This window comes from Natrix helvetica (genome assembly GCF_964273705.1).
Source record: "Natrix helvetica genome assembly, chromosome: 1".
Lineage (NCBI taxonomy): Eukaryota > Metazoa > Chordata > Lepidosauria > Squamata > Natricidae > Natrix > Natrix helvetica.
Genome location: NC_138548.1, coordinates 134700632 through 134726227, shown reverse-complemented (window position 1 = coordinate 134726227; position 25596 = coordinate 134700632). Strand labels below are relative to the sequence as shown.

Sequence of the window (25596 nt, the reverse complement as noted above, 5' to 3'; positions counted from 1 at the left end):
TAATCTGTTTTGGCCCTTCAGGTTGGCCTTTTAAGTCTCTCAATGATTTCCCCCATTGCTGCTGAACCAAGTCTTTTCACCTTGTTAATAGTTGTCCTTTTCTCTTTTATTCAACCTTTCTTAGCATTATTGACCGCTCAAGGGAACTAGCTTTTCCCATGATGTGGAGCCTTTAATGCTTGATAGTTTCCTTACAGACATTTCATTATGCAACTCGGTAATATCATCAGTGCTTGCAGGTGTGAGGTTAATTCCTTGTTTATATACAGTACCTTTCCTACCAGTGTTGGTGAGGAAGTGGTTTCCTCCCTAGCAGTTTCTTGATTAGGATATTGTTTTCTGCTCAATTGTTTCTCTGGTATTAATCACTGCTTATCTAGGTGCAAGCTGCTGGAGAAGATGTATTCTGATCTTTTTGTTTCCTTCTTATTCTTTTATTGTCTCTTTTTAATAGTGTATAAATATGTGTGTCAATTGATAGCTGGTTTGTCTAAATGCAAACTTCTAGGAATTCCCTAGTGTTTTATTTATTTAGTTTGGTCTAGAAGACTCACAGTTTCCCAGCAGTTTGATAGAAGGGACCTGGAAGATGCTCTCACTACTCGATCTGGTAGAGCTAAAATCTTCCACTAAAACCTAGCTGCTCCAGATTTTAGTGGAAGCAATACCCTCCCAGTGATTTTACATGGCTATATGACAAAGCTAATACATGTCACCTTCTTTCTCCATCCCTTTTGAAATAAGGAAATCTGTTCTCCATAATGCCACATTTGGCGCCTCTGCGTGGCATAGACATTTGTCATGTAACCGTAATTTAAAATATTGTTTATATCCTAAAGGTTGCATGCTGACTCAGCTTTTAAAAGTTTTAGCCCCCTTTTCCTGAAGACATCTTAAATTTAACATTAAGCTTTTTGTATTTGATATGAAGTTTACATAATATCAGGGATGCTTCTTTCATTTTATATGATGTCAATATGCGAAATCTTTCAAGCATTGTTAGTGTATAGTATAGCCTTTATTTTTATTGTTATTGTACAAAATAAATACAATGAAATTGGTTATGAAACTGTGTGTGCACAATTGGTTAACATTTTTGTGTTCTTCATCTAATACATTTATATGTTTCTCATTAAAATTGGGGATGTTGTACTTTAAATATGGATGAGAACACTGAGAAAAGATACCCTTTTTTCTAAAATTGTAAGTAGGTACCTAGTTTCCATTGCTGTGGCACTTTACATGGATATATACCAGGCAATTAGAAAATACAAATTCAGAATTTTTATTCCTTAACTATTCTTACTTAACTATTCCATTAAAAGTTGATTCAGGCAAAAAAAAGTTTTACAGGACCTCTCAGGGTTAGACTTTAACAAAATCTCGAGGGAACAGCCGTTCCTTAGGCGTAGGCGGCTGTTAAGAATGCCATTGTGTCTATTTTGTGAAAGTACAGTCCCCTTACTGAATCTTCAAGTTTGTGCTGTATTGTGAAAGACAATTCATAATGGCGGTTTCAGAATGACAGCTATGACTCAGGCAAGTTCATCTGACTTTGGGAATTCTTTTTTTTTTTTAAAGAACATTTCTATATGTTTGGAAACAATTCCAGTGGGAAAGAGAGGAACTGAGCTCGCTGTAGTCTTTGGCTGATGTATTCATTCAACTAACAAAGTCCCCTGGGTACTTTTTAAGGCTGAAATGTTTTAAAAACCCTTCACACTTCTTTGGTCAATGTAACTTTCTCCCATCTTTTCTGGTTGTTTTTTGGCCTGGGGTTATGGAGACTTGCACTTGAGCAATTTAATTTTGCTATCTTGAAACAAAAATATCAAACCATCTGATCATTTCCAATATTAAATAATTACTTATTCGATCTCCTCTACATGTGGGATCATCCCCCAAAAGACCTACTGCGGGCCTACAGCCATCACCAGTGTGTTGAATCATGCCAGCCAAATAATTCAATAATGAAATAATCCGTGAAACCACTTTTTTTGGCAGTTAGTGAAAACTTCACCATTGGTAAATGTTTATGGAGATTCTTAGTTATCCGGGTCATGGTTGTCCCCAAAGTGCTTTTTAAAAGGCAACTGGACTTTGTTTTTTTCTTGAAGATGTTTCACTTTTCATCCAAGAAGCTTCTTTGCTCTTGGTTGAAGAGCTGAGGAAGCTTCTTGGATGAGAAGCAGAACTTCTTCAAGAAAAAAAAACAAAGTCCAGTTGTCTTTTAAAAAGCACTTTTGGTGTACCATTGATACAGATCCCTGGGCTATTGGAGAATCAGTGCAAATAGAGTTAATGATGAAAGTCGGGTATTGCTATTTATTGGCGGTAGCTGAATGCAAGGAAAAGAATAAAATAGCCTGGAACAGAGGTGGTATTATACCAGTTTGGACAGGTTTGCCCAAACTGGTAGCGGTAATCGCAGGTGGCCCCGCCCCCCAGCCCTGGCTCTATGGCATCCCATTTAAGCCCTTTTTTCGCCAAAAGCGCATTTGCAGAAGGCATGCGTGCATGCTCACATTTGCGAACTGGCAGGGAAGGTAAGTTAATACCACCCCTGCTCTGGAATGAAGGTGCACTTGGCTACAGGCCATTAATGTATATTCACATTTGAGAGAAGGTATGCCTTGTGTATGCGTTAGCTGAAAGAATCTTGCAAAATGCCTTAAAATACTTGCTTGTTGTGATTAACGGGGCTATTTAGTTTAATGACTATTCATTTAATCAATTAGCTGACTGAAAAGCAACATTGAAACCCTCAGTATGATGGGCCTCCCTCTGAGGCTTGCACTGTAGGAACCTTTCTCCTTTTGAAAATCTCCTTGAACTCTGGTGGTCTTTGCTGCCAACAGTATCACGTAGCTCTTCATATCTCCAGGGAATTTCTGTGCAACATCATTAACTACAAACCAACAGGCAAGCAAGTAATACTACTTGTGTTTTCTGTCTCTGTACCCACATATCCCATCACACATAAATCCTCAACCGAATGATTTAAAAATGAATGCACAACTCAACTCCATGAGAAAAAACAACCACCAAAGACCAAAAATAACAGTGAGATTGTATGTGTTCTGCCTCTATGTTTTGATACTGATGGTTTATTTATAACATGTAACTTATCTCTTAATGCTGAGGAATCAATTATTGATGTGCTTTTAAGAATCAGACCATAACTTGTGTTTCTTAGATGTTCTGGAAAAGATTTGTTTTTCTCCTTCAGGTCTCTTGCGAGCATTTGTCCATACTTCAGACGGAAAGCCCAATTTCTTAATGTATTTCTCACTGTGTTTTATGGTTTAATTTTTCTCCAGAGCCCAACTTCATTGCTGCCTATGACATTGGTTTGTTCACTTACTTCTTTTTCCGTGAGAATGCGGTGGAACATGACTGTGGAAAAACAGTCTATTCTCGTGTGGCCAGAGTTTGTAAAAATGACATTGGGGGACGATTTTTGTTGGAAGATACATGGACAACTTTCATGAAGGCTCGGCTGAATTGTTCCCGTTCCGGAGAAATCCCTTTTTACTACAATGAACTGCAAAGCACATTTTATCTTCCTGAACAGGATTTGATCTATGGAGTATTCACAACCAATGTGTGAGTTTGTTATTTCTGTTGTCTTCCCACTCAGTTGTTTCTAATGCTTTGGGGTCCCCCCCCCAATGCTATATTTATTTTAAAAAGTCAAGGATTCCCCCCCTCTAAACAATTACCTTCAAATTGTCTGTGTGTTGGGGGGGATTGATTGTCTTATATTTCCTGTGCCAGTATCTTCAAATATTTCTTGCTGAAATGCATGAGTGCCTGCAGAATAATCTGAAGATAAGCTGCAGCTTAAGAGGACTTTCTTGCTCAGTGAATGTAACTCTTTCTGTAACATCTACGCAGGGCTTGGAGTGGATAGGTTGGTTGCAATTACTGGGGGTAAATTAAAAAATAAATTCAGAGGAGGAAGTTGGTAAAATGCCTAATGAGAATATCTGTATACGGCTAAAACTTTTCCTTCTGTATCTTTTACCTGGGCGAAATGGTGCATTACAGGGCAACATTTTTTGAACCACAGTACCTCAAATGAACTCCCTCACTAACTCAGTGATGGAGATGGACGGTTTCAAAATCTGATAAATAAGGAAATTTACAGAATGAGAACTCCTTGAGGGAATGAAATTTGGGGAAGTTGTGGCTGCTAGTCAGGTGTTCCTCATTTTCAGTGTTCCAGGACAGTTTCCCTCTCTCACAAGACACTCTCACTATCCCTTATTACCTCCCCCACCCAGCAGCAGCCGTTTAACAAACTTCTGGAAGTGTGGCGGGAGGGAAGGAAAGGGAAACAGGGAGAAAGGGCCCCTGCACACCCTTCCCGGTCAATGCCACCTCCCCATGTCCCTTCCCCAACTCATGCACCTCTTGTACCCTCCCATGTACCCTCCCTGACCTTCGCTGCTCCCCAGTCTGTGTAGCATCTCCTGCACATGCCCACACAGCATTCCTGATCCTGTTGTCCCCCTGCACCACCTTTTAACTCCCCTTCCTTATCCATGCAACACCTGTTATGCATCCTCGTGCACAGGAGTGTTATTCACTTACCTTTGCTACCGGTTCGCAAATGTGTGCAGTGCATGCGCAGAACATCAAAAACAGGCCATGATTAGGCCCAGGTGGGTGGGTGGAGCCTTCCGCCGCCTCTGCTACCAGTTCACCCGAACCGGATAGAACCGGCTGAATAGCACCACTGCTTATGCACCATTCTCGACCCATGCCGCTTCATCTTCCCTGATCTATGCAGCAGCTCTTGCACACCGGTCCCAAGCCATGTCACTTAACTGAGCGCCCATACCGACTTATACAGTACCTCTCACAAACCTCCAGGTACATTTCCCAACCCATATTTCCACACCACACACACCTTTGTTCCCTCCCTCCCCCAGCCAGCAGCAGACCCTTGCCTGCCTGCTGACTTTGGACTTGTCAATTGCTGCTGTCTTCCTCATTGACTTTCTCCCTGCAAGCTTCCCATAAGCAAAGTAAAATACCAGCAGGAATTTGAGGGAGGGAAGGAAGTTTCATGTTGTGACTAGTCCATGAACCTTAGTTTTCCAGAAGGAATAAAATTGGAAATTGTAGCTTGATTTATCTGTGGGTGACTCCAAAAAAAGCTGTGCCTGATATGGAGAAGCACAACGCTTGTTTATGTCTTGGTGTATTTATTAAACTGAGGTTTGATTACCTGGAAAGGATTCTTATTTGGTAATTATCCAGAGTTGATATATCGGATGAATCAGGGAACAGTGTGTTTCTTTCATTGTTCAGTGTATAAATAGAAGCTAATGTATTTTTCTCCATCTCATCCTTAATTGTTTACACTGCACTCTTGGTAGTAGAAAACAGGAGCTTATATGCAATTATATCTTAGTTAACCTGAGAAGAAAAAAGACATTAGAGAACACCTTCAGAAGTGAATAGACAAATTATTATTGATACTAGTTGATCGAACAAGAATTTTGTGCTGTGACACAATGTTCTTTCAAATATTCAAAGAAGGAAAAAATGTTCCAATTTGTCAGCCATCTAAATAAATAATGGTAATTATTCTTTTAACTTCTATCAGGACTTGTGTCATGCGTATGCTTTCTGCATATAAATTAAGCCTTGTGTTTATTCCAGTAATATGATTGATATATTAAAGGTGCCTTATTTGTATCTTAAAGCACACTTGCTTTTCAAGGATGAGGAAAATATATCTATACTCACAAATCTTGAAGCTTTCATTTAATGAGGTCAGTAGCAATTTCAAAACAAAAACAAAAGCAAAAACAAAACCCCAAGGCTTCAGCCAGTTTGGTGCACTTCATTGTGGAAAAACATGCTATATTCCAATTTATTGTACATTCTTGCATAATATAGAGCTAGGTCAGCAGGGGGAAAAAGGTATTTAGGGAACCAACTTATGAAATATTTAAACAGTTGTTATAAAAGTTTCCAGATGGGTCACTGAAAACATTTACAAGCTTTTGGATATGTTGTGTTTTCTCATCGGCCTGTTAATCATTGGTGGGCCAGAAAATACACCGCCAGTCTGGCTTTTAAATGAAATGGAGATCAAATACAGTATACCAATAAATGCTAGAAAGGGACATTATTGTGGTTTTTTGCATGTCCATTGCTTTCCCGACAATCTGTCACTCTCATCTAATGCGCCAATTCTTCAGAGACCCATACAAAATGTGATTATACAGCGGGCAAAACTTAATAATAGTATATCAGAAAAGTCTTTCTTGGACTTCCTCTATATGTTTAGAGCTTTTCTTTGCAATAACATTTTGCAAAATGTATAGCAAAATAAGTTAACTTGAGGCAATGGTATCTTTTGCTAGTTCTGGATCTATAGGTATAAAGGGTACTGTGACATCAAATGTAATGATAATTTCATCTTGAACTTTATCTGGAAAGACTGTCAAAGATCTATAACTAGAAGATAAAACTATCATTTCATTCAAGGACACAGCATTCTTTGTGGCTGGTTGTCCTTAAGTCCCCACTGGTAGTTGGTAGAGCTTGGTAGATAAACACAAAGCATTGCTTGCATCTCCTGGCTTAATCTCCAAGTATCAGTAAAGGAACAGAAGTGCAAAGACTGGCAAAGGGAGGGTAATGAAGCATCGGGGTTCGTCAGATGTTTGGCACTGTTGAGGGTGGTTGGGGTCTTGGGAGGTCTCCCCTGTTGGAAATTGGAATGGCTGCTTCCTGCATGGAGCTTTTAGGTTCGGTGACGGTATATTTCTGGGTTAAGCCTGACAGGGTTGTGGGGAAGCAACAGGAGAGGTTTCTTCAGCAGGCAGGATCCCAACCTGAGTGGCCCTTTGATTTCATCTAGAGCCGTTGTAGCGCAGTGGTTAGAATGCAGTACTACAGGCTATTTCTGCTGTCTGCTGGCTGCCAGAAGTTTGGCAGTTTGAATCTTACTGGCTCAAGATTGATTCAACCTTCCATCTTTCTGAGGTGGGTCAAATGAGGAGCCAATTATTGGGGGCAAGAGGCTGACTCTGTAAACCGCTTAGAGAGGGCTGTAAAAACACTATGAAGCAGTAAATAAGTTTAAGTGCTATTGCTATCTTCCAACAGAAGGAACTCATAAGCTTGGATAAGAGAAATATGGGTGTGAATGCAAAAAAAAGAAAAAAGGGTCAAATAACCGAACACTTTCCCCAGTGGTATTAACTTCTTCAGTTTCTTTTCACTGACTTGGAGTTTTCCACACCACTTGCTGGAAATTTTCAGGAAGACAACCTGTTTTCTTAAAAAGAGATTCATCTCATATTCTAAATCAGATTTTAAAAGCAATTTATTATTCCTTTAGTCAGCCTGTAAAACTTCTTTTAATCTGAGAAGTACAGAAACTTCCTTGATTCATGTTGATATCCTTTGTTTTAATTTGTTTTTATTTTATTTAGAACAAAGTTAAAATACAAAATAAAAACCTCAATAAAAATCCAAGAAGACATAAAAGAATAAAACACAAAACAGTCAGAATATTTTTAAAAGGGTGCATTAAAAAACCCTCAAAACAACACATTACAGATAATCTTCGATTTACGAATGTAATAGAGCCTGCCAATTACATTTGTAACCTGAGGATTCGTTAATAGGATCTCCTTAAATGAACATGATCCCTCCCTGCTTTATCCAATGCATTCGCTAATCAAATGTGCAGGTTGTTATGAGCGCATGAGTATAATACAATAATACAATAGTAGAGTTGGAAGGGACCTTGGAGGTCTTCTAGTCCAACCCCCTGCCTAGGCAGGAAACCCTATACCAGTGGTGGGCAACCTTTTTTTTCAACTGAGCCAAATCTCGCCAAAACCACGATTGAAATTTACTTTGAGAGCCACATTTTAAAAACCGAAAATACATAGGATGGTACACTGTTTTTAGTTTCAATAAGTTTTTATTGAGAATATTCTGCATGCAAGTATCCACATAGGTTGGGAGGATACAAATAACACAACTAATAAAACAAAAACTTTAGAACGATATTATTTATCGATAACGTTAAATTCCGTAAAATTTGCCTTACAATGTAGAGAAAATTACATCCTGACATTGACTGACAAAGTCACAACCACTAATGTGAACATTGGCCTTGCATTTCCTTGGATAGTTTGAGTAAGTCAGGTTTGTATGTTGTTGTTTTTAATTTCATCTCTCTCTCCCACTTTCTTTCTTTTTTTCTTTTTCTTTCTCTCTCTCTCTCTGGCTCTTTGTCTCTCTCTCCCTCCCTCCCCCATCTCTGTCACTCTGTGTGTGTGTGTGTCTGTCTGTCTCTCACTCACTCTGTGTGTGTGTGTGTCTGTCTCTGTCTCTCCCTCTGTCTCTCTCCCCTCCCTTCCTCTCTCTCTGTCACTTTGTGTATGTGGGTGTGTCTGTCTCTCACTCATTCACTTAATCACTCACTCTGTGTGTGTCTCTCTGTCTATCTTTCTCTCCCTCCCTCCCCCTCTCTGTCTCTCTCTGTCTATGTGTGTGTGTGTGTCTGTCTGTCAGTCTCTCTCTGATTCCCTCCCTCACTCCCTCTCTCTGTTCCTCTCTCTGTCTGTCTTTCTCACTCACACACACACAAACACACAGTGTGGTCACCTTGTTGAGTGTTCCAATCACATTTGAAACACTCAACAACTGGCCTGCATTTATGGTATTTTGCAGCATTCTGCAGTCATAGGACCAAAATTGGTTGTCACTCGCCCGGGCTTTTGCAGAAGCTTCCCTCCAAAGCCCGAGAGGAGGGAGGGGAGCGGGCACCCGGCACACAGAAGAGCCGCATTAAAGGGTGTAAAGAGCCGCATGTGGCTCCCGAGCCGCGGGTTGCCCACCACTGCCCTATACCATTTCAGGCAAATGGCTATCCAACATCTTCTTAAAGACTTCCAGTGTTGGGGCATTCACAACTTCTGGAGGAAAGCTGTTCCACTGATTAATTGTTCTAACTGTCAGGAAGTTTCTCCTCAGTTCTAAGTTGCTTCTCTCCTTGATTAGTTTCCACCCATTGCTTCTTGTCCTACCCTCGGGTGCTTTGGAGAATAGTTTAACTCCCTCTTCTTTGTGGCAACCCCTGAGATATTGGAACAATGCTATCATGTCTCCCCTAGTCCTTCTTTCTCTTAAGCTAAACATACCCAGTTCCTGCAACCGTTCTTCATATGTTTTAGTCTCCAGTCCCCTAATCCTCTTTGTTGCTCTTCTCTGCACTCTTTCTTAGAGTCTCCACATCTTTTTTACATCGTGGCAACCAAAACTTTTCACATCAAGAGTTCCCTTGTAGGGGAGATGGGCTGCGTGAAAAATAAATAAAATAAAATAAATGAAGAGAATTCTAAGTGAGTTCCTGTACTGAAGGGGAATGATTTAGAGCAGTGTTTGTCAACCTCAGCAACTTGGAGATGTGTGGTTTTCATCCCTCAGCCAGCATGCTGTTTCAATGAACATGCACTCAATGAACAAGGAGCATACATCCAGCGTGCTGGCTGGGGGATTGTGGGCAGAGGTGGACTGCTGCCGGTTCAGTCGAACCAGTAGTTCCAAACACCGGCTGGGCCTGCCCACCCATCCCAGCACTATCCTATCCTATTTATCTCACGCTCTGGCTTTGTTCCCTGCCTACGAAGCCCAGCTGATTGCCGCGCCTCACCTGCTCTACTCACTGCGGCTGCCTTGAGAAGATTTGCTGTGTGTTTGAAGCAGAGTGAAAATGAGGAAGGCGCTAGCATGCGTGCTCTCTTACCATTTCCAGCGAACCGGTTGTTAACATATATGCAGCCCACCTCTGATTCTGGGTATTGATTGTCCACAGTCTTCAGGTTTCTGAAGTTGATTTATAGACATTACAAGGGTTGGAGAATGCAACTTTTCTTGCCAAGGGCTCACATTTACTTTTGGAAAGCCATGCTGATTTCTAAAAAGTTAACTCCAAAAACTGTTCTCCCCAAAGAATGATAGTAGGGCTAGGAGAATAACCACAGTTGATTTCCTTCACATTTGAATTTTGATGAAATCAGATGCAGCTTGTAGGATAACTCTTTATGTATTTAATCAGTGTTCTTGGTTACTTTGATAAAGACTTTCTTCAGAACATTCTCAGTCTCTAGAGGCTGCAGGCATTGTTTTGGGGAAGGAAAGTACTGCCCATGTTGATGCAGGTTAATATGGCAGCTGCTGACATCCTTGCTCTTCACGATTCATATTCTTATTAGCATAGCTAGGAAAGTAAGCTCTTTGTGGGCTGGGAAACTAAATTATACAGAGATACTACATTTCAGCTGATTTGCTCAAGAAGTGTAGTTGGATAAAGATGTAGAGAATCCTGAGAACGGAATCCATGTATGTGCAGTTCTTATGATTCCCCAAGGCAATAGCAGATGATTTAAACATTTATTTGACCCCAGAAACCTTATTTAAATTATAAATGTTTAGTGTTGAAAAAAAAAACCTGACACCATCCAGAGCATAGAACAACTCAAAGAACTAATGCAAGATCAGAAGATGTGGAGAGACCTGGACCATAGAATCTCCAAGAGTCAGACACGACTGCATGGATAACATCATCATCATCATCATCATCATCATCATCATCATCATCGTTGGGAAAAAAAGTCACAATAATTATAATCATAATAATACTTAGCCACCTTGTAAGATGGTTTGGAATGCCTGTATACTGTAACACTACAATACTTTTATACTTCTGTATGTCTTTTTCACTTGAAATTTTGGAATGTTTGAATTAGTGGAATATCTGTTTCTGAATCAGTTGTTTTCAGAGTAGGCATCTTTGTTTATTGTTCGAGCTCCAGTTCTGCATTTTTCAGCCCACGACTGCTGTGCATGCTGACAGAGTTGTCACTCGGCCCAATATGCCAGATCCAAAGACATAAAACTGTTGAATCATCCAAACTTGAACTTCTGCTATGAAATTTGCTGCGAAATATTCAGTGGCTTGCTTTAGAAACCCCATTCCAGCCTCTAACCATGCACGGGGTTGTATTTTTTTTTAGACTATTATTTTGCTTCTCCACTTGTGCCTGTAGGCATTAGGTTGTCATTTGTCATTAGCATTGTCTAAAGAGCGGCCTTCTGTGAACATGCAACATGTCAGTAATACTTAGGCAGGAATGAAGAAAGGTTCATCATGCAGTGCTTTGACAAGTTCACAGCCAACTGCTGCATTGCTCAATGGAAAGGAAGGATGGCTGGGAGACACAAGCAAGCCTGCAGGCTTATTCCAAGTTTAGTAACTGATTTTGCTTTGGCAAGAGGAAAAAGGGATCTTCTGCTCAGGCACAGATCAAGAAAGTTCTTAAGATGCTTTGATGATCCTGGTGGAGTCTTCCTAAAAGTGTGGTCTAACCCTTTTGATGGCAGAAAGTGAGAAGGAACTAAAGAGCCTCTTGATGAGGGTGAAGGAGAAGAGTACAAAAGTTGGCTTGAAACTTAACATTAAGAAAACTAAGATCCTGGCAAATAGATGGGGAAGAAATGGAGGTAGTGGCAGATTTTATTTTCCTGGGCTCTAAGATCACCGCAGATGGGGACTGCAGCCAAGAAATTAAAAGATGCTTCCTCCTGGGGAGGAAAGCTAGGGCAAATCTAGACAACATACTAAAAGCAGAGACATCACCCTGACAACAAAAGTGCATATAGTCAGAGGCTATGGTTTTCCCAGTTGCAATGTATGGCAGTGAAAGTTGGACCATAAGAAAAGCTGAGCGCCAAAGGATTGAGGCCTTTGAACTATGGTGCTGGAGAAGACTCCTGTGAGTCCCATGGACTGCAAGACGATCAAACCGGTCAGTCCTAGAGATCAACCCTGACTGCTCTTTAGAAGGCCAGATCCTGAAGATGAGACTCAAATACTTTGGCCACCTGATGAGTAGGAAGGACTCTCTGGAGAAGAGCCTGATGCTGGGAACAATGGAGGGCAAAAGAAAAAGAAGGGGACAGCAGAGAATGAGGTGGCTGGATGGTGTCACCGAAGCAGTCGGCGTGAGCTTCAATGGACTCCAGAGGATGGTAGAAGACAGGAACGCCTGGAAGAATGTTGTCCATGGGGTCGTGATGGGTCAGACACGACTTCGCAGCTAACAACAACAACAATCTCTTTGAGAAGAATGTTAGACTCATAAGCAGTTCCTGCAGTGAATGCTGGAAGTTGCTAGGATACTAATTCAAATATCACACAAACTGCATTCATGCTTCTTATCACGGGTAAAGAATAATAGAAATGGATGTTTATGTTTTCTCCATTTCGTAGGTTCTCTTTCTCTTTTCTTTTGCCAGGACCAGGTGGGTCCTTTTTAAATACTTTGCCCAAATACTTGTTTCCTGCATAAAAATCTCACAACTTGGAAGGCAGTTCTTCCCATTGGTAAAAACATTACCAGTTTAGTTTTTTTAAAAAAAAATGTTCTTTTCATAGTTGTCCAAATTATTTCCAGTAGCGACACAATATGAAAAGCAATCATTCAGATATTTGCACAGCAGGATGACATGTCTTTCATGCTGTTTTGAAAGAGCCTTCTGTATTTTTAGATACATTTACGTTTTAATAGTTTTTAAAACAATTTTGAACTCGCTGATTCCTCTTTAATGCTTGTCCTCCTTCTTCCCACCACTTAAAATAATACAGAAATGTTCTGAATCTTCAGTTTGGCCCTACAAGTACTTTGTGTTAAAACATCTGATAGTCTCCAAATTATAAAATCCCAGCTCTTTGTAGATTGCATTTGAATAAGGATAGCCTATCTCAAATAGAATGAAAAGAGAGAGTGAAGAAGAGTTAGCAGAAGAAGTGAGGCTCTGTAGAGATTTTGTTTTGTAAGTCTTTTGGATATTGAAAAATCTATGTCAGAAACTTTTTGAATGTATGAAAACATTCAAACATTTAATGAATAATGGGAATAACCTGGGAATAACCAAATGTTTTAGGAGGCTTGGTATCCAATAAGGCTTTGCTAAGATTTGGCTTGCTTCTGAGTTCTGCCTCAATAGACCATAGTCTAGGTCTTTGGAGTGTGTTCAGCTGCTTCTTCCCAAAAGTTACATATTCTGAAGTTCTGGTAGACAACAGTATTAGGTAAAAAATTAGACAAATCTGATTTCCTTATACGTGACATGTCTTGATTCTCTTATGCAAATAGAACAGCTACTTTAATAGATGTGGCTGGACTTTGTCAGAGGGTGAATTAATATCTTGCAATGGAATCTGTGGAGCTTAAAATTAAATCTCACCTTGAAAAATAAACTAGAGGTTTAAAAATTAAGCCCACTTACCACCAGTCAGGATTGATGGGGTATCAGTATTAATGTTCCTTGTGAATTAAACTGTGTGTGACTTTCTGTGTCAAAATTGCTTTTCCCAGTCTTAAATCACATGAGGTGTTCAAAGGGGGGGGGGGGGGCTTTTCCTAATTGTCATCGCATCCATGTAGATTCTTTTCTCCCTTCTGAGACCTGTAGCCTTGTGTACTGCTTCTTGGCAATCTATGTGTCATTTATTTTCCCGAGATTTGATGTCTGTTATGATGAAAGTGTCAATGCTCCAAAGATTAAATTGATTTTCTTCTTTTCTCTTCCCTTCTGTCCTTGTGTCTAGAAACAGTATTGCTGCTTCAGCAGTGTGTGCCTTCAATCTCAGTGCTATTACACAAGCCTTTAATGGACCTTTCCGATACCAGGAGAATCCAAGATCTGCATGGCTCCCAACAATCAATCCGATCCCCAACTTTCAGGTATTTTAAAACAATCTCAACACACTCAGAACTTCTTGTGTTTCATCTGCAGTAAAACATTGGGATTAATCAGTTGATTAGTGTATCAAGTTTGGAGATAAAGAATTTAAGTTTATGTAGGTAGGTGGTGTGCATGAATTAGTGGATAGGAACAGAAGCCTTGATCTGGCTGTATATAAAAGGATACCAGAGTGATGCTATTTGTGTCATTTCTTAGCTTAATATAGCATGGAAGAAGAATTATAGGAGATAATATTCACTTATGTGTCTTATTTATCTGTTAAGTTTATATCTCCCTTTTCTGTTAGGAGTTTGAGCTGACATAAACAGGATTCCCAATTCTATTTTCATTTCCATAACAATACTTTGAAGCTGTTTAAAGATAGTGGCTGACCAAAAGTTATCCAATGATCTTCGATGGTCGAATGTAGGCGTCAGTTTCACAATCCCAAATCTTACAATAACTAAATGCATTAGCAGTAAGAAATGATATGGATTGTTTTTCTGTGTTAGCATTGGCCATCTCCAAGATGATATTTTTGACAGTAAGCGTTCAATTCTATTCAATACAATACAATTCGGTTTATTGGATTTTGAGGCTGCCTGACTCCCAAAAATCTTTGGGCAATTTACAATATTTAAAAGACCATGTAATTGAAAAGGGAGCATGACCGCCTGTACAAAAACATATAAATGACATTTAGGGAAAAATTGCCACCATAATATCCTTCTACAAACAGTCTAACCCCTGGCTAGGAACAAAACCAGGTCTTACATGTCTAGATCAAACTTTAAACTGCCAAAATAAAGGCACCTTTTTTGTTGGCCAAAAATAAGTTATTATTGGTATACGTTTCTGGTAGTAGCCGACATACCAGCAGATGGGCCAGGCTCTGTGTCTCTCCACATTCACATAGTGTGTTGTTATCCACTAAGAGCCTCCATTTGAGCATATTGGTTTTACATTTAAGCAATTCTCCATCTATTCAGGGTCCTCCAGGGAATATAAGGGAGTGTCAGATCCTTCCATCATATCCTCATTTAATCTTATTCTTTGCTTGATGGTCTCCTTCCTCCATCTTTTAATTTGATTTTGACAAAGCCTGCTTTTAAGAGACTTCAAGAGTGGAAACCATGTTTATCTCCAAAGGGTGCCGTTCCAGAGGGTTTCCTCAGCCCTGTGATATGACTATTTAATTGAAGAGACCAAGAGTGTACCCATTCTGCCTGCTTGTACCATTGCATTGCATATATCAGGTCACTTTGCATATATGGGGATTCTGGTAACTCAGCATTGCCAGTTATTGCCAAGGTTGTGTTTCAGCAGAAAACCCACAGCTGACCTGCTATCAACTGTATGCCTGCTGCTGTAGCCTTGCTTGCTGCCTGCCTTTGTGTGTGTGGGGGGGGGGGGAGTTGCAAATATTTGTTCATTGGTTCCATTCCTATTTTTCTATGCTAAACACCCGTCAGATACCAGTTCGTTGGAGGTCTGTTATGTTCCTAACTCAAGTAGCATTGAGGGATATTCTGGACATTTTGTAGTCCTTTAAAAAGAATAAAATTTGCACTGCAAAAGAAGGATAAAAAGATTACAAAGCCAAGTTAAGAATCTTACAAAAAGGAATGTAATAATGGTGGATAACAGGATTGTAAAAAAAAAATTAGAGAATGTTTCAAGTAGAGAAGGAGCAGAAGGTGAATGAAGCCTTCAGAAGAAGACAAAGATAATATAGTGAGTGGGAAAAAATTATTGGAGAAAAAAATAATTCCTCACTTGCTTTCAAGCAGGATACCATGTTTCCCCGAAAATAAGACAGGGTCTTATTTTCTTTTGACCCCCAAAATATTGATTGGGTCTTATTATCGGGGGGGCTTATTGTTTTGGGGTTGCCGGGTGGCTGCTCTCTTGCGAGCGGGCGCCCGAAAAGCCAGGCACAGCCTCAGTGCAAACAGCTGTGTTGCACTGTTGCAGCAGCACAACATACCGGCCATGAGGTGACCACACTCACAAGCAGCCCCTGGCAAACCCCCTTCCAGCTGGGCAGAGCACCACTCATGGACCCAGTGATATCCCAAAGGCGCTAAGCCGCGTGGTGCACTGCCATCCCCCCGGCTCCCTCGGCTTGATGCATTCGGGATACCCTTAAGTCAGTACATGGCGCTCTGCCTGGCTGGAAAGGGAGGTTGAGTAAGCGCCTGTTCCATCCCCAGCTAGTGTGCTTCCCAACCTCACCATGCCCTGGCCCAGCTCTCCCTGCAGGGCTAGTGTGCAGCTGCCGCGATCCCAGCATAACCTATTCTCCGGTTTCCAAATTCCGGAGATCCGCAGCCAAGTTTTTCTGCAGTGGCCGCTTTGGGAATACACTCTATGATTGTGGGCTGGCTGAGGCAGAGCATACTCCCAGAGTGTACAACCATAGAGTGTATTCCCAGAGTGGCAACTTCCGGAAGACTCGGCACCCTACCTCTGTGCTTTGGAAGCCACAGAAAAAGCCATGCGACGGTGGCAGAGAAGATGCCCTGGCTCTGCAGGGAGAGTTAGGCAAGGGCATCGTGAGGCTGGGAGATGCGCAAGCGGGAAGCAGAAAAGCTGCTTGCGCAACTTCTCTCTCCAGCCATGCAGAGCTCCATTCACTGATCTAGGGGCATTTCAAAGGGGCCAAGCCACAGGAGCCGGAGGGCGGCGAACAGACACTCATGCGGCTTGGTGATACCTCTAGGTCAGTAAATGGTGCTGTACAAGGCTGGAAAGGGGGATTGCCGGGCGGCTGCTTATGAGCGTGGTCATCTCATGGCTGCTGTGTAGTGCTGCTGCGACAGCGCAATACAGCAGTTCAACCCTGAGGCTGTGCCCGGCTCTTCGGGAGCCCACTCGCAAGAGAGCAAGTGCCCGACAACCCCCCTCTCCAGTTGGGCACAGCGCCACTCACCAACCTAGCAGTATCCTGAAGGCGCTAAGCAACGTGAGCCTTCCCCCCCCCCCCCGGTCCCTTGGCTTGGTGCCTTTGGGATACCACTAGGTCAGTGAATGGTGCTTTGCTGGTTGGAGGGGTTTTTTCCCATGGGGCTTATTTTCGGGGGAGGGCTTACATTTTTGCCCACCCAAAAAATGTGGCATGGCCTTATTATCAGGACATGTTGTATTTTCGGGGAAACACGGTTTTTAATATGAAAATCTGTGCAATTGAAAAATAAACACAGTTTTGGTACACACAACCAAGGCCAGAAGTGCAGTAAGCAAGGCTAACAAAGCAGTAACTAAGGCCAGAAGTCCAATGAGGTAGGCAAGGCACACAAGACCAGGCAATGCACACAAGACAGAGCGTAGTAATCTCCAGACGTCAGCAAATGCACACGAGGCTCCACAGATTCAATGTTTGTTCTAGACAAATGCCCCACCCCACAGTGCCTCCTTAAGTCACAGTACCCAGATGTGTCTTGTGAAGAAGGGTGTGGCACTCTCCTCCCGAGTAGCCAGATCAGTCTGCCCTGTTCTCGCCTTCTCTCTTCTCTTTGTGCTCGAGGATCAGGAGGGGATAGTCCTTGCTCCTTGCCTGAGCTCTATCTGTTCTGCTCATTGCTTAGCCTCTTTTGGTCCTCCTGCCCCTGTTCCTTCATGCCTACAAGCCATTCTAATCCTGAAAAGCCCTGGGCTGACTGGCCCTGCCCTTCCCAGTTTTCTTCTGAAGCCAATGACGCCCCCCCTCACTCTCTGTCGTCTCCATTTCCGGCTCGTCTTCCCTTGCAGATTCAAGGCTCCGATGGGGGTATGACAGGGATAACATTATGATAGCCTGCATAAACGAAAGGTACTTACAAAAGAATGACAGAACAATTTATTCAATAATATTTTAGGTAAACTTTTAAATAATTGAGTTAAATAATATGAGACTAAATACCTTTGTTTCTTTCTTCTTGTTCCTCAGTGTGGAGTATTGAATGATGATGGCCCCAATGAGAATCTAACAGAAAGGATCCTGCAGGATGCTCAGCGCTTGTTCCTAATGAATGATGTGGTGCAACCCGTCTCTGTGGATCCATATGTTACTCAAGACAACATCCGCTTTTCCAAACTGGTGGTTGACATTGTTCAGGGCAAGGATACTCTCTATCATGTGATGTACATTGGGACAGGTGAGTGCGCTCCATACCAGAGGAGCTTTTCTTATCTTCCATTGATCCGTTCATCTAAATTCTACATGGGGGATTTTCAAAAATAAAAATGCTATGAAAATTGATCTTTGCTTATAGCAATAGGACTTAGACTTATATACTGTTTTACAGTCTTAAAATGGTCAAGGCTGAGATGCACTAATCTATCTTGAGTCTGGATTAGGGATAAGATGAAGGATATATATATATATTTTAAAAAGGGCAATTACCAATTCAGATACATACTGCAAAAGGTGACATGAAGATAAGTCCAAAGTTAAAGGTTGCTACCAATCTGAACTGCTCTACTGATTCTATTGTTTTGAATTGTTTGAGCCTGTTTTACTGCTATGCTAGTTTTACAAGCTGTCAAGTCACCAAGTGCTTTACAGCCCTCTCTAAGCAGTTTACAGACTCAGCATACTGCCCCCAACAAACTGGGCCCTCATTTTACTGACCTTGGAAGGATGGAAGGCTGAGTCAACCTTGAGCCAATCGAACTCCTGGCAGTGGACATGGTTAGCCTGCAACACTCCATTCTAACCACTGTGCCACCACGGCTCCTATGAGTATGAGTTACTATCCTTACGAGTAGGATATAAGCCAACCAAGAATAAGAGATGAATTTAAGAAGCAATGAATCCTGAATGCAACATATAATCTTAGTAAAATAGTTTCCCTGGTTTCTAGGGACCTTATTTTTAGATCATTATTGTTTCTTCCATCTCATTCCACTCCTGGCGATTGTAGTGATGGTAATTAAGGAGGTAAAATATGAGAGTGAAACTGAATACAGGTAGTCCTCGAATTATGAACAACAATTGGGACCTGAATTCCTATTACTAAGCAAGGTGGTCGTTAATTGAGTCATGCCTGATTTTTACAAACTTTTTGCCACAATTGTTAAATGAATCACATAGTCATTAAGCAAATCTGACTTCCCCCATTGATTTTGCATATTGAAAACCGGCTGGGAAGGTCGCAAATAGTGATCAGTGACCCAATGATGCTGCAGCTGTTGCAAATAAATGCTGGTTGCCAGGCACCTGAATTTTGATTGTGTAACAGGGACGTACGGTCAGGGGAGGCAGGGGAGGCAGAGCCTCACCGCTCTCATCATGAAAAGAAAAAAAGGGGGGGAAAGGGAAAAGGCACACGTGGTCCGATTCCCTGCCTTCCTGAGTCAACATGAAGGGGACCGTGGAGCGCGCTCCGACTCGTGCTCCGCGGTCCCCTTCATGTTGACTCAGGAAGGCGGGGAATGGGACCATGTGTGCAGGAGGCTGAGGCTGCCTCAGCCTCCTGCACACGTCCCAGTCCCCGCCTTCCTGATGACATCACCAGCCTCACCAGCCATAAACCTCACCGCCCGTCACTGTTGTGTAATAATGGGGATACTGCAACAGGCATAAGTGTGAAGACCAGTCATCAGTCCCATTTTCAGTGTTGTTGTATCTTCACTAAACAAATTGTGGTTAAATCGAGGATTACCTTTTTGTAGTAAGAGCATGTCTGATCAATTACTGTAAAAGTAGTTAGTAGTAGCAAGTAGTTACATACTTGCCTCATTGTATTAAGTTGTCTCATGAAGTGGTATGAAAACACCACCATCCCTGTCCCTTCCTTCACTAGAGATCACTAGAGGTAGAGGCTGGATAGCTATCAGTCCAAAACCTATAGCAGATCCTTTATCGAGCAGAAATTATATCCAGATTCCCCCCCTTTCACCGAGTCTGTGATTCATTTCTACCAAAATTATGGTTGTATTCCTGCAGTTTAGCTTGTCCCATTCTTTCATTCCTGGCATCCCTTTCAAAAGAAAGAAATGCACCTCCCCAAAAGTAAGCAGAGCCTTTATCAAAGGCTAATGGAGAAGAGACCTACTATAAACAAAAATAGAATCACCTAATATTTTCCCAAATGGGATTTTTATGAACAACAAATGTTTTCCGAATAAAGGTTCTGTTTTAGAAGGGATAGCAAATAGATAGCAAAGTACCCGGGTGGATATACGCAGACTAAATATCTCTATGTTGCCAGCTTTCTTGTACATACACCCAGGCTCTCAGATAAGGAATATTAAATTGCTTTGCACTTGGATAGCAATTTAGGTAAAAGCATAGACAGTTATAGATTGTAAGAAGCATATTTGTGCTATACAGGAACTAAGGTAACATTTTGGTGATTTTTCAGTATTCAACAGTTTGTAGCAACTTAATTCATTAGTCATGCTGGCTGAGGCTTTGGGAATTTTAATTCAAAATATGTATGGAGCACTAAATTTCCTGACTTTAACATAATCCTGCTTGGTTTAACTTAATATTATCTATTCTAATTGGCAACAACTCTCCAATGCATTAGGTAAAGATTCATCCCCCCCCCCCCCGAAATTAAACTTGGGTTCTTGGACCTGCAAAACATGCATTCTGCCATGTCTTCTATATCTCCTTTGACTAAAACATACATGTCATATAAACATTTACATAAAAATCCACACATATGTACATCTCCTCTACATCTACCGTATTTAAATTTATTTTTGAAAATCACAGAACTATTTTCAATTTCTCTGAATTTAAAGTTATTTTAGTGTAGTGATTAGTAGAAAGGTTTCCATGTTCTTAATAATTGCTATTCTGGTGTAATCAGTGAAGTGCCTTAATCATGTGATGCTTGTTACTAAGCTTTAAATACTAGGTTGATCTTCAGTGTTGGCTTTTTTTTTAAAGATAGAAGAACCTTGGATAAGTCCCTGGACTTTATAAAAATAATTTACTTTTGTTACAAAATTCAAGATTAATATTTTGGCAAAACATAATTTATGCTCTGGTTCCATTTTTTTTTAAAAAGAGTATATATTAAGAGAAAGTTGATTTTATGTTAAGACGAATTGATCCTCTAAGTGCTACTATAATTTATTCCATGACTACACATTATTTTCTTGAGTTGGGAAATCCTAATTGAAAGTCACACTGTGTCTATCTGATAAAAGAATATTTTCTAAACATGAAACTACAAACTAATTTGCACTGGGGCATTTTTTTAAAGAAAGTTGTAATCCTAAACACAATGTTCCTTTTCATTGGTTTACTCATAATAATCAACATGTGAAAGAGTCAAGTTGACAATATAAAATACAATATCTGTGTCTGTCTGTCTGTCTGTCTGTCTGTCTGTCTGTCTGTCTGTCTATCTATCTATCTATCTATCTATCTATCTATCTATCTATCTATCTATCTATCTATCTATCTATCATCTGTCTATCTATCATTCCATTTGTCTCCCACACAATCAAAACTACTCTGAGTTAACATGATACAGAAAAACAATTTAAAACACCTATGGTAATTGCAACAACAATATAAAATCAAATCCCAATTATTAAAAGAACAATTTGAAATAAGGTAAAATAATTCACAAATAAAACAACTATACTGTAAATAAATCAACAAACAGAAATGGTCTGTTTCAATTAAAATGCTCTCCAGAATCTCTCTGTCCTTAGCATCTTTATGAAGCCTGATTTCTACAAGAGAGGGATAGCTAGATAGAGATGGTACTTTGTTCACTCACCATTTGTTCCTTCCTCCAGGTAATACATAAGGTTCTCTGGGGTGGTAGTTCTTGAGAGAACAAATCTCAAGCTGTGTCTCTTAATTTAATTGCATCTCTCTACTCTATTTCTTCCAGGGAGGAGTCTGTACCAGCAATTTGCTATTTAGAATGTGGTTTGTTCCATTGCAGTTTAACTTTTAATTAGGTCCAGCAACAATCTAAGCAACAGGGGCATAGATGCAGGGAAATAAGTTTCCATAAATATCTTGGACCTTAAATCTATAGTTTAACCTCAATTCCCCCTCAAAGGACAGAACCCCTCCTCCAATCTCTGAGCCCCAATACACGATCGATCATCTTATCCTATGACTACCAACTTAACTCATTTGCTGATGGATTTTGGCACATGTTTTCTAAAATGCCACATATATATAACCTCTACATGGCTGCTCAATCCATGTAGTCCTGCGCTATGCCAGGAAAAAGCCAGCCTTTTTGAGGCGTTTATACAGGTGCTTATGCTTGCCTGAGCTCTGAAGTACATTCCCTAGATCCAATCAGAAACACCGCAAAGGCCTGTCTCTGTTTTGACTAAGACTCTCATCTACACGATGTTCTCTTTTAGATGTTGATCTAAGTTAACTGAGTTGAGTTCAGTAAATGTACATAGTAGCTGCAAATACAATTACACATTTTATTTGATACATAATGCTCAAATCTGCTAAGTCATCACTGTCTATTCAAGACTAATGTCATAGCCACGTTAAGAGTCAGCTCAAAGGTCTACTACAATGTAAGCCTATATATAAGCTGTCCATCAGTTATAACACATGATTGGCCACTGGGCCATGTAAAAAACAGTTGTGTTTACACTGTTCTAATTTTCCGGTGGAAATCATGTACAGTGTTCCTTGTGAATTTGTAATTGTATTTCCAATGCTAGTATATTAGAGCAAAACAAATTGAGAATGTACTAATACAGCTTTATGTGAGTTCTGCAGGATACATTAATGCTAGCTTGCAGTAAAGGCATACTGATAAATATAGATGTGTTCCAAGAGTTGGTAGTCTTATCCTTATCTGCTTCAGGGAGTAACAACTTTTTGGTATCCTTTGATTTGTTCAAAATGCTTCTCTCGTATTTATGATATGTGCTTGGGCCACATTGTGCTTATAAAGAATATCGATTGTTAGGAAATTCAGTAATGCTGTTTTATTTTCCAAAAATGAAAAATCACATGTTTAACCTGTATTTTATTTGTACATTTAAAAAAAGAAAAGAAGCAAGAAATGAGAATGAAGCAGAGTTGTAAAACAGGTGTACACAGGCAGTCCTTGACTTATCACCACAATTGGGACCACAATTTCTGTGGCTAAGCAAAGTGATTGTTAAGTGACACATACCCAATCTTATGACCATTTTTGTCACAGTTATTAAGCAAATCACTTTTCTAGTGAAATGAACCACATGGTCACAAGGGAAATCAGCTTGACTTTGCTTATCAGAAGCTGGCTGGGAAGATCCCAAACAGCAATCACTTGATCCAAGAACGCTGTAACTGTCATAAATACATGTTGGTTGCCAAGTGCACATGATTTGGGGAATTATGTGATAGTCTCAATTGTGAAGAAGATTGTAAGTCACTTTTTTCCATACTGTTGTAACTTTGGTCACTGAAGAAATGGTTGTAAGTGAAGGACTACCTACCTACGCTAAAATAAATTAACACCTAGTGTTGTGTTTCTCATTTTGCTAGAGCATGGCACCATTTTGAAGGCACTCTCTACTACTAATAAGAGCCTGAAGAGTTGTTATTTAGAGGAAATGGAGATACTTCCCGCCAGCCAAAAGGAGCCAATCCAAAGTCTTCAAATATTGCACAGTGGCAGATCGTTGTTTGTTGGTTTGAATAATGGAGTGCTAAAGATCCCCCTGGAGAGATGTTCAATGTATAGAACAGAAGGGTAAGAAAATTTATGGGACGGATATATTTCACACTGTCTTAAAAAGAAAAGCACTAGGGAAACATATTGCTACTGATTCATTTTAGAATACCTTTCGTCATCATTCAAACAAAGCAGAAAACGTTGCCCTGAATGGATAGTTCGAAACAAAGACAATAATTTGAAAGCAGTTCTTTTTTTAATGCATCCTCATTAGTCCCAATTAGAAATCAATGCAATGTACAAAGACATGTAGTTTATTCCTTTTTTTCTTATACATTCTGGAATTGACACCAATTTTATTTGTCTGTTCTGTATTATGCAAGTATTGTTCTCACAATTGTTACTCTGAAGCCCCAGTTACGTTATGAATGGATCCGATATAGGTATGACTGGACTTGCCGAACTTAAGTGAAGTAGGAGAAGCTGTAGCAGTGGGTGGAGTCATGGGCTTCTTCCCTACTTCATTGGATGTTTGAAAGTTATCCGGAGTAATTTATCTTAATTCAAATGAGTCATAGCCAACATTATCCACAGTGTGTTGCTTTGAATGATAGGCAAAATTGTGGTTGATCAAAAGGCAAATCAGAAGCTTACAAACCACTCTTCAGTGTTACGTTGGATTGCTGCTCTAATTTCATATAATACTAAACATTTTTGAAAGTAGAGAGTATCTTTGGCTTCATTCCTCAGTTCTTCTGGTTCCATATCAGTGAGATTCAGGATTTCAAAGCAATTCCAGATGTTCTTCTTGAAAATGGTGGGTATGCAGTCAACCTCGTAGACTACCATGGAAACTTCTTCTGCTGTAGCTTGTCTTAGAACTTGCACAATTCTGATCTGTCCAACAGTTTAGCCACATCTTTGCTATTATCACTGAGAATTTCCATGTACCAATAATTTAGTCAATTTTCCTTATATACTATCTGATGAAGTTTATGTACTGTATATAGTTACTTAAAGACTAGGTTAGCACGGAAGAAATCATTGGATTGGCAGAGTTTGATAAGAGAAATTCCTGCTTCATTTCAAGAATTACCATACAGTTCAGTTACCGTATTTTTCGGAGTATAAGACGCACCAAGGTTTTGAAGAGGCAAATTTAAAAAAAAGTAGGTAGGTAGATAGAGGGATAGAGAGGGAGAGAAAGAGAGAAATACAGTAGGTAGGTAGGGAGAGAGAGTAGTTAGTTAGGTAGATAGATAGATAAAGGGATAGAGAGAGAGAAATAGAGAAATACAGTAGATAGGTAGGGAGAGAGAGAGGGTGTAGGTAGGTAAGTAGAGGGATAGAGAGAAATAGAGAGAGAGAAATACAGTAGATAGATAGGGGGGAGAGAGAGGGTGTAGGTAGGTAGGTAGAGGGATATAGAGAGAGAAAGAGAGAGAGAGAGAGAGAGAGAAATACAGTAGGTAGGTAGGTAGGGAGAGAGAGAGAGAATAGGTAGGTAGGTAGATGTTTCCAGGTGTATTTATCCATGCGCTGGACAAAGAAATCACTGACAATCTGCAGCACCTAAGACTTGTTTCTGCTGGCACAGCACTTGATCAATGTAATTCTCATCAATCACTCTAACTAAAGAGCTTTCCAAAAGGGAAAAAAAGTTTTTGCACTGTGCAAACCTCCCCAAAACGGCCCGTTTTTCATGAAAACAGGTCTGGATTTTTTAAAAAAAGGCATGAATAGCCTTGGGGGGGGGCCTTGCAGAGTGCTCCCGGGGTGGGGGTGGGGCAAAAATGAGCAAAAACCGGCCTGTTTTTCGCAAAGAAAATTGCATGCATAGCCTTATGGAGGCTTATACAGTGCTGTTGGGGGGCAAAAAACAGCCCATTTTTTGCTCATTTCTGCCCTCCCCAGCCCCCAGGAGTTCTCTGAAAGCCTCCATAAAGGTATGCATGGCCATTTTTGTGAAGGGACGGGGCTTCAGAAGGCAAAAAATGCTGTATTCGATGTATAAGATGCACTCAGATTTTTCAGCCTCTTTTTTGAGAAAAAAGGTGCCTCTTATACTCTGAAAAATACGGTATGTTTTCCTCTGTAATGTTTTAGGCATTTCAATTTTCAGTCAACACCTTGCATATTCTATCTGGCTAACCACCTTTTCTTTTCCATTAATGGTTGGAATATAAACTTGAACAACTGCCCTATTCAA

At 40.4% G+C, this 25596-nt stretch overlaps 1 protein-coding gene across 9 annotated transcripts in view; it reads left to right on the top strand.

The window, feature by feature from the left end:
• Positions 1-25596, top strand: part of SEMA5B (semaphorin 5B) — a 532760-nt gene that overhangs the window by 416217 nt on the left and 90947 nt on the right. For 8 of the 9 annotated variants that reach the window (XM_081938785.1, XM_081938788.1, XM_081938787.1 and 5 more), the window contains 4 exons: positions 3321-3606; positions 13655-13790; positions 17720-17927; positions 23258-23465. In XM_081938785.1, the coding sequence (XP_081794911.1) occupies positions 3321-3606; positions 13655-13790; positions 17720-17927; positions 23258-23465 (838 nt within the window). The remainder of the gene's footprint in view (positions 1-3320; positions 3607-13654; positions 13791-17719; positions 17928-23257; positions 23466-25596) is intronic. The other variant, XM_081938792.1, reaches the window with a different exon arrangement.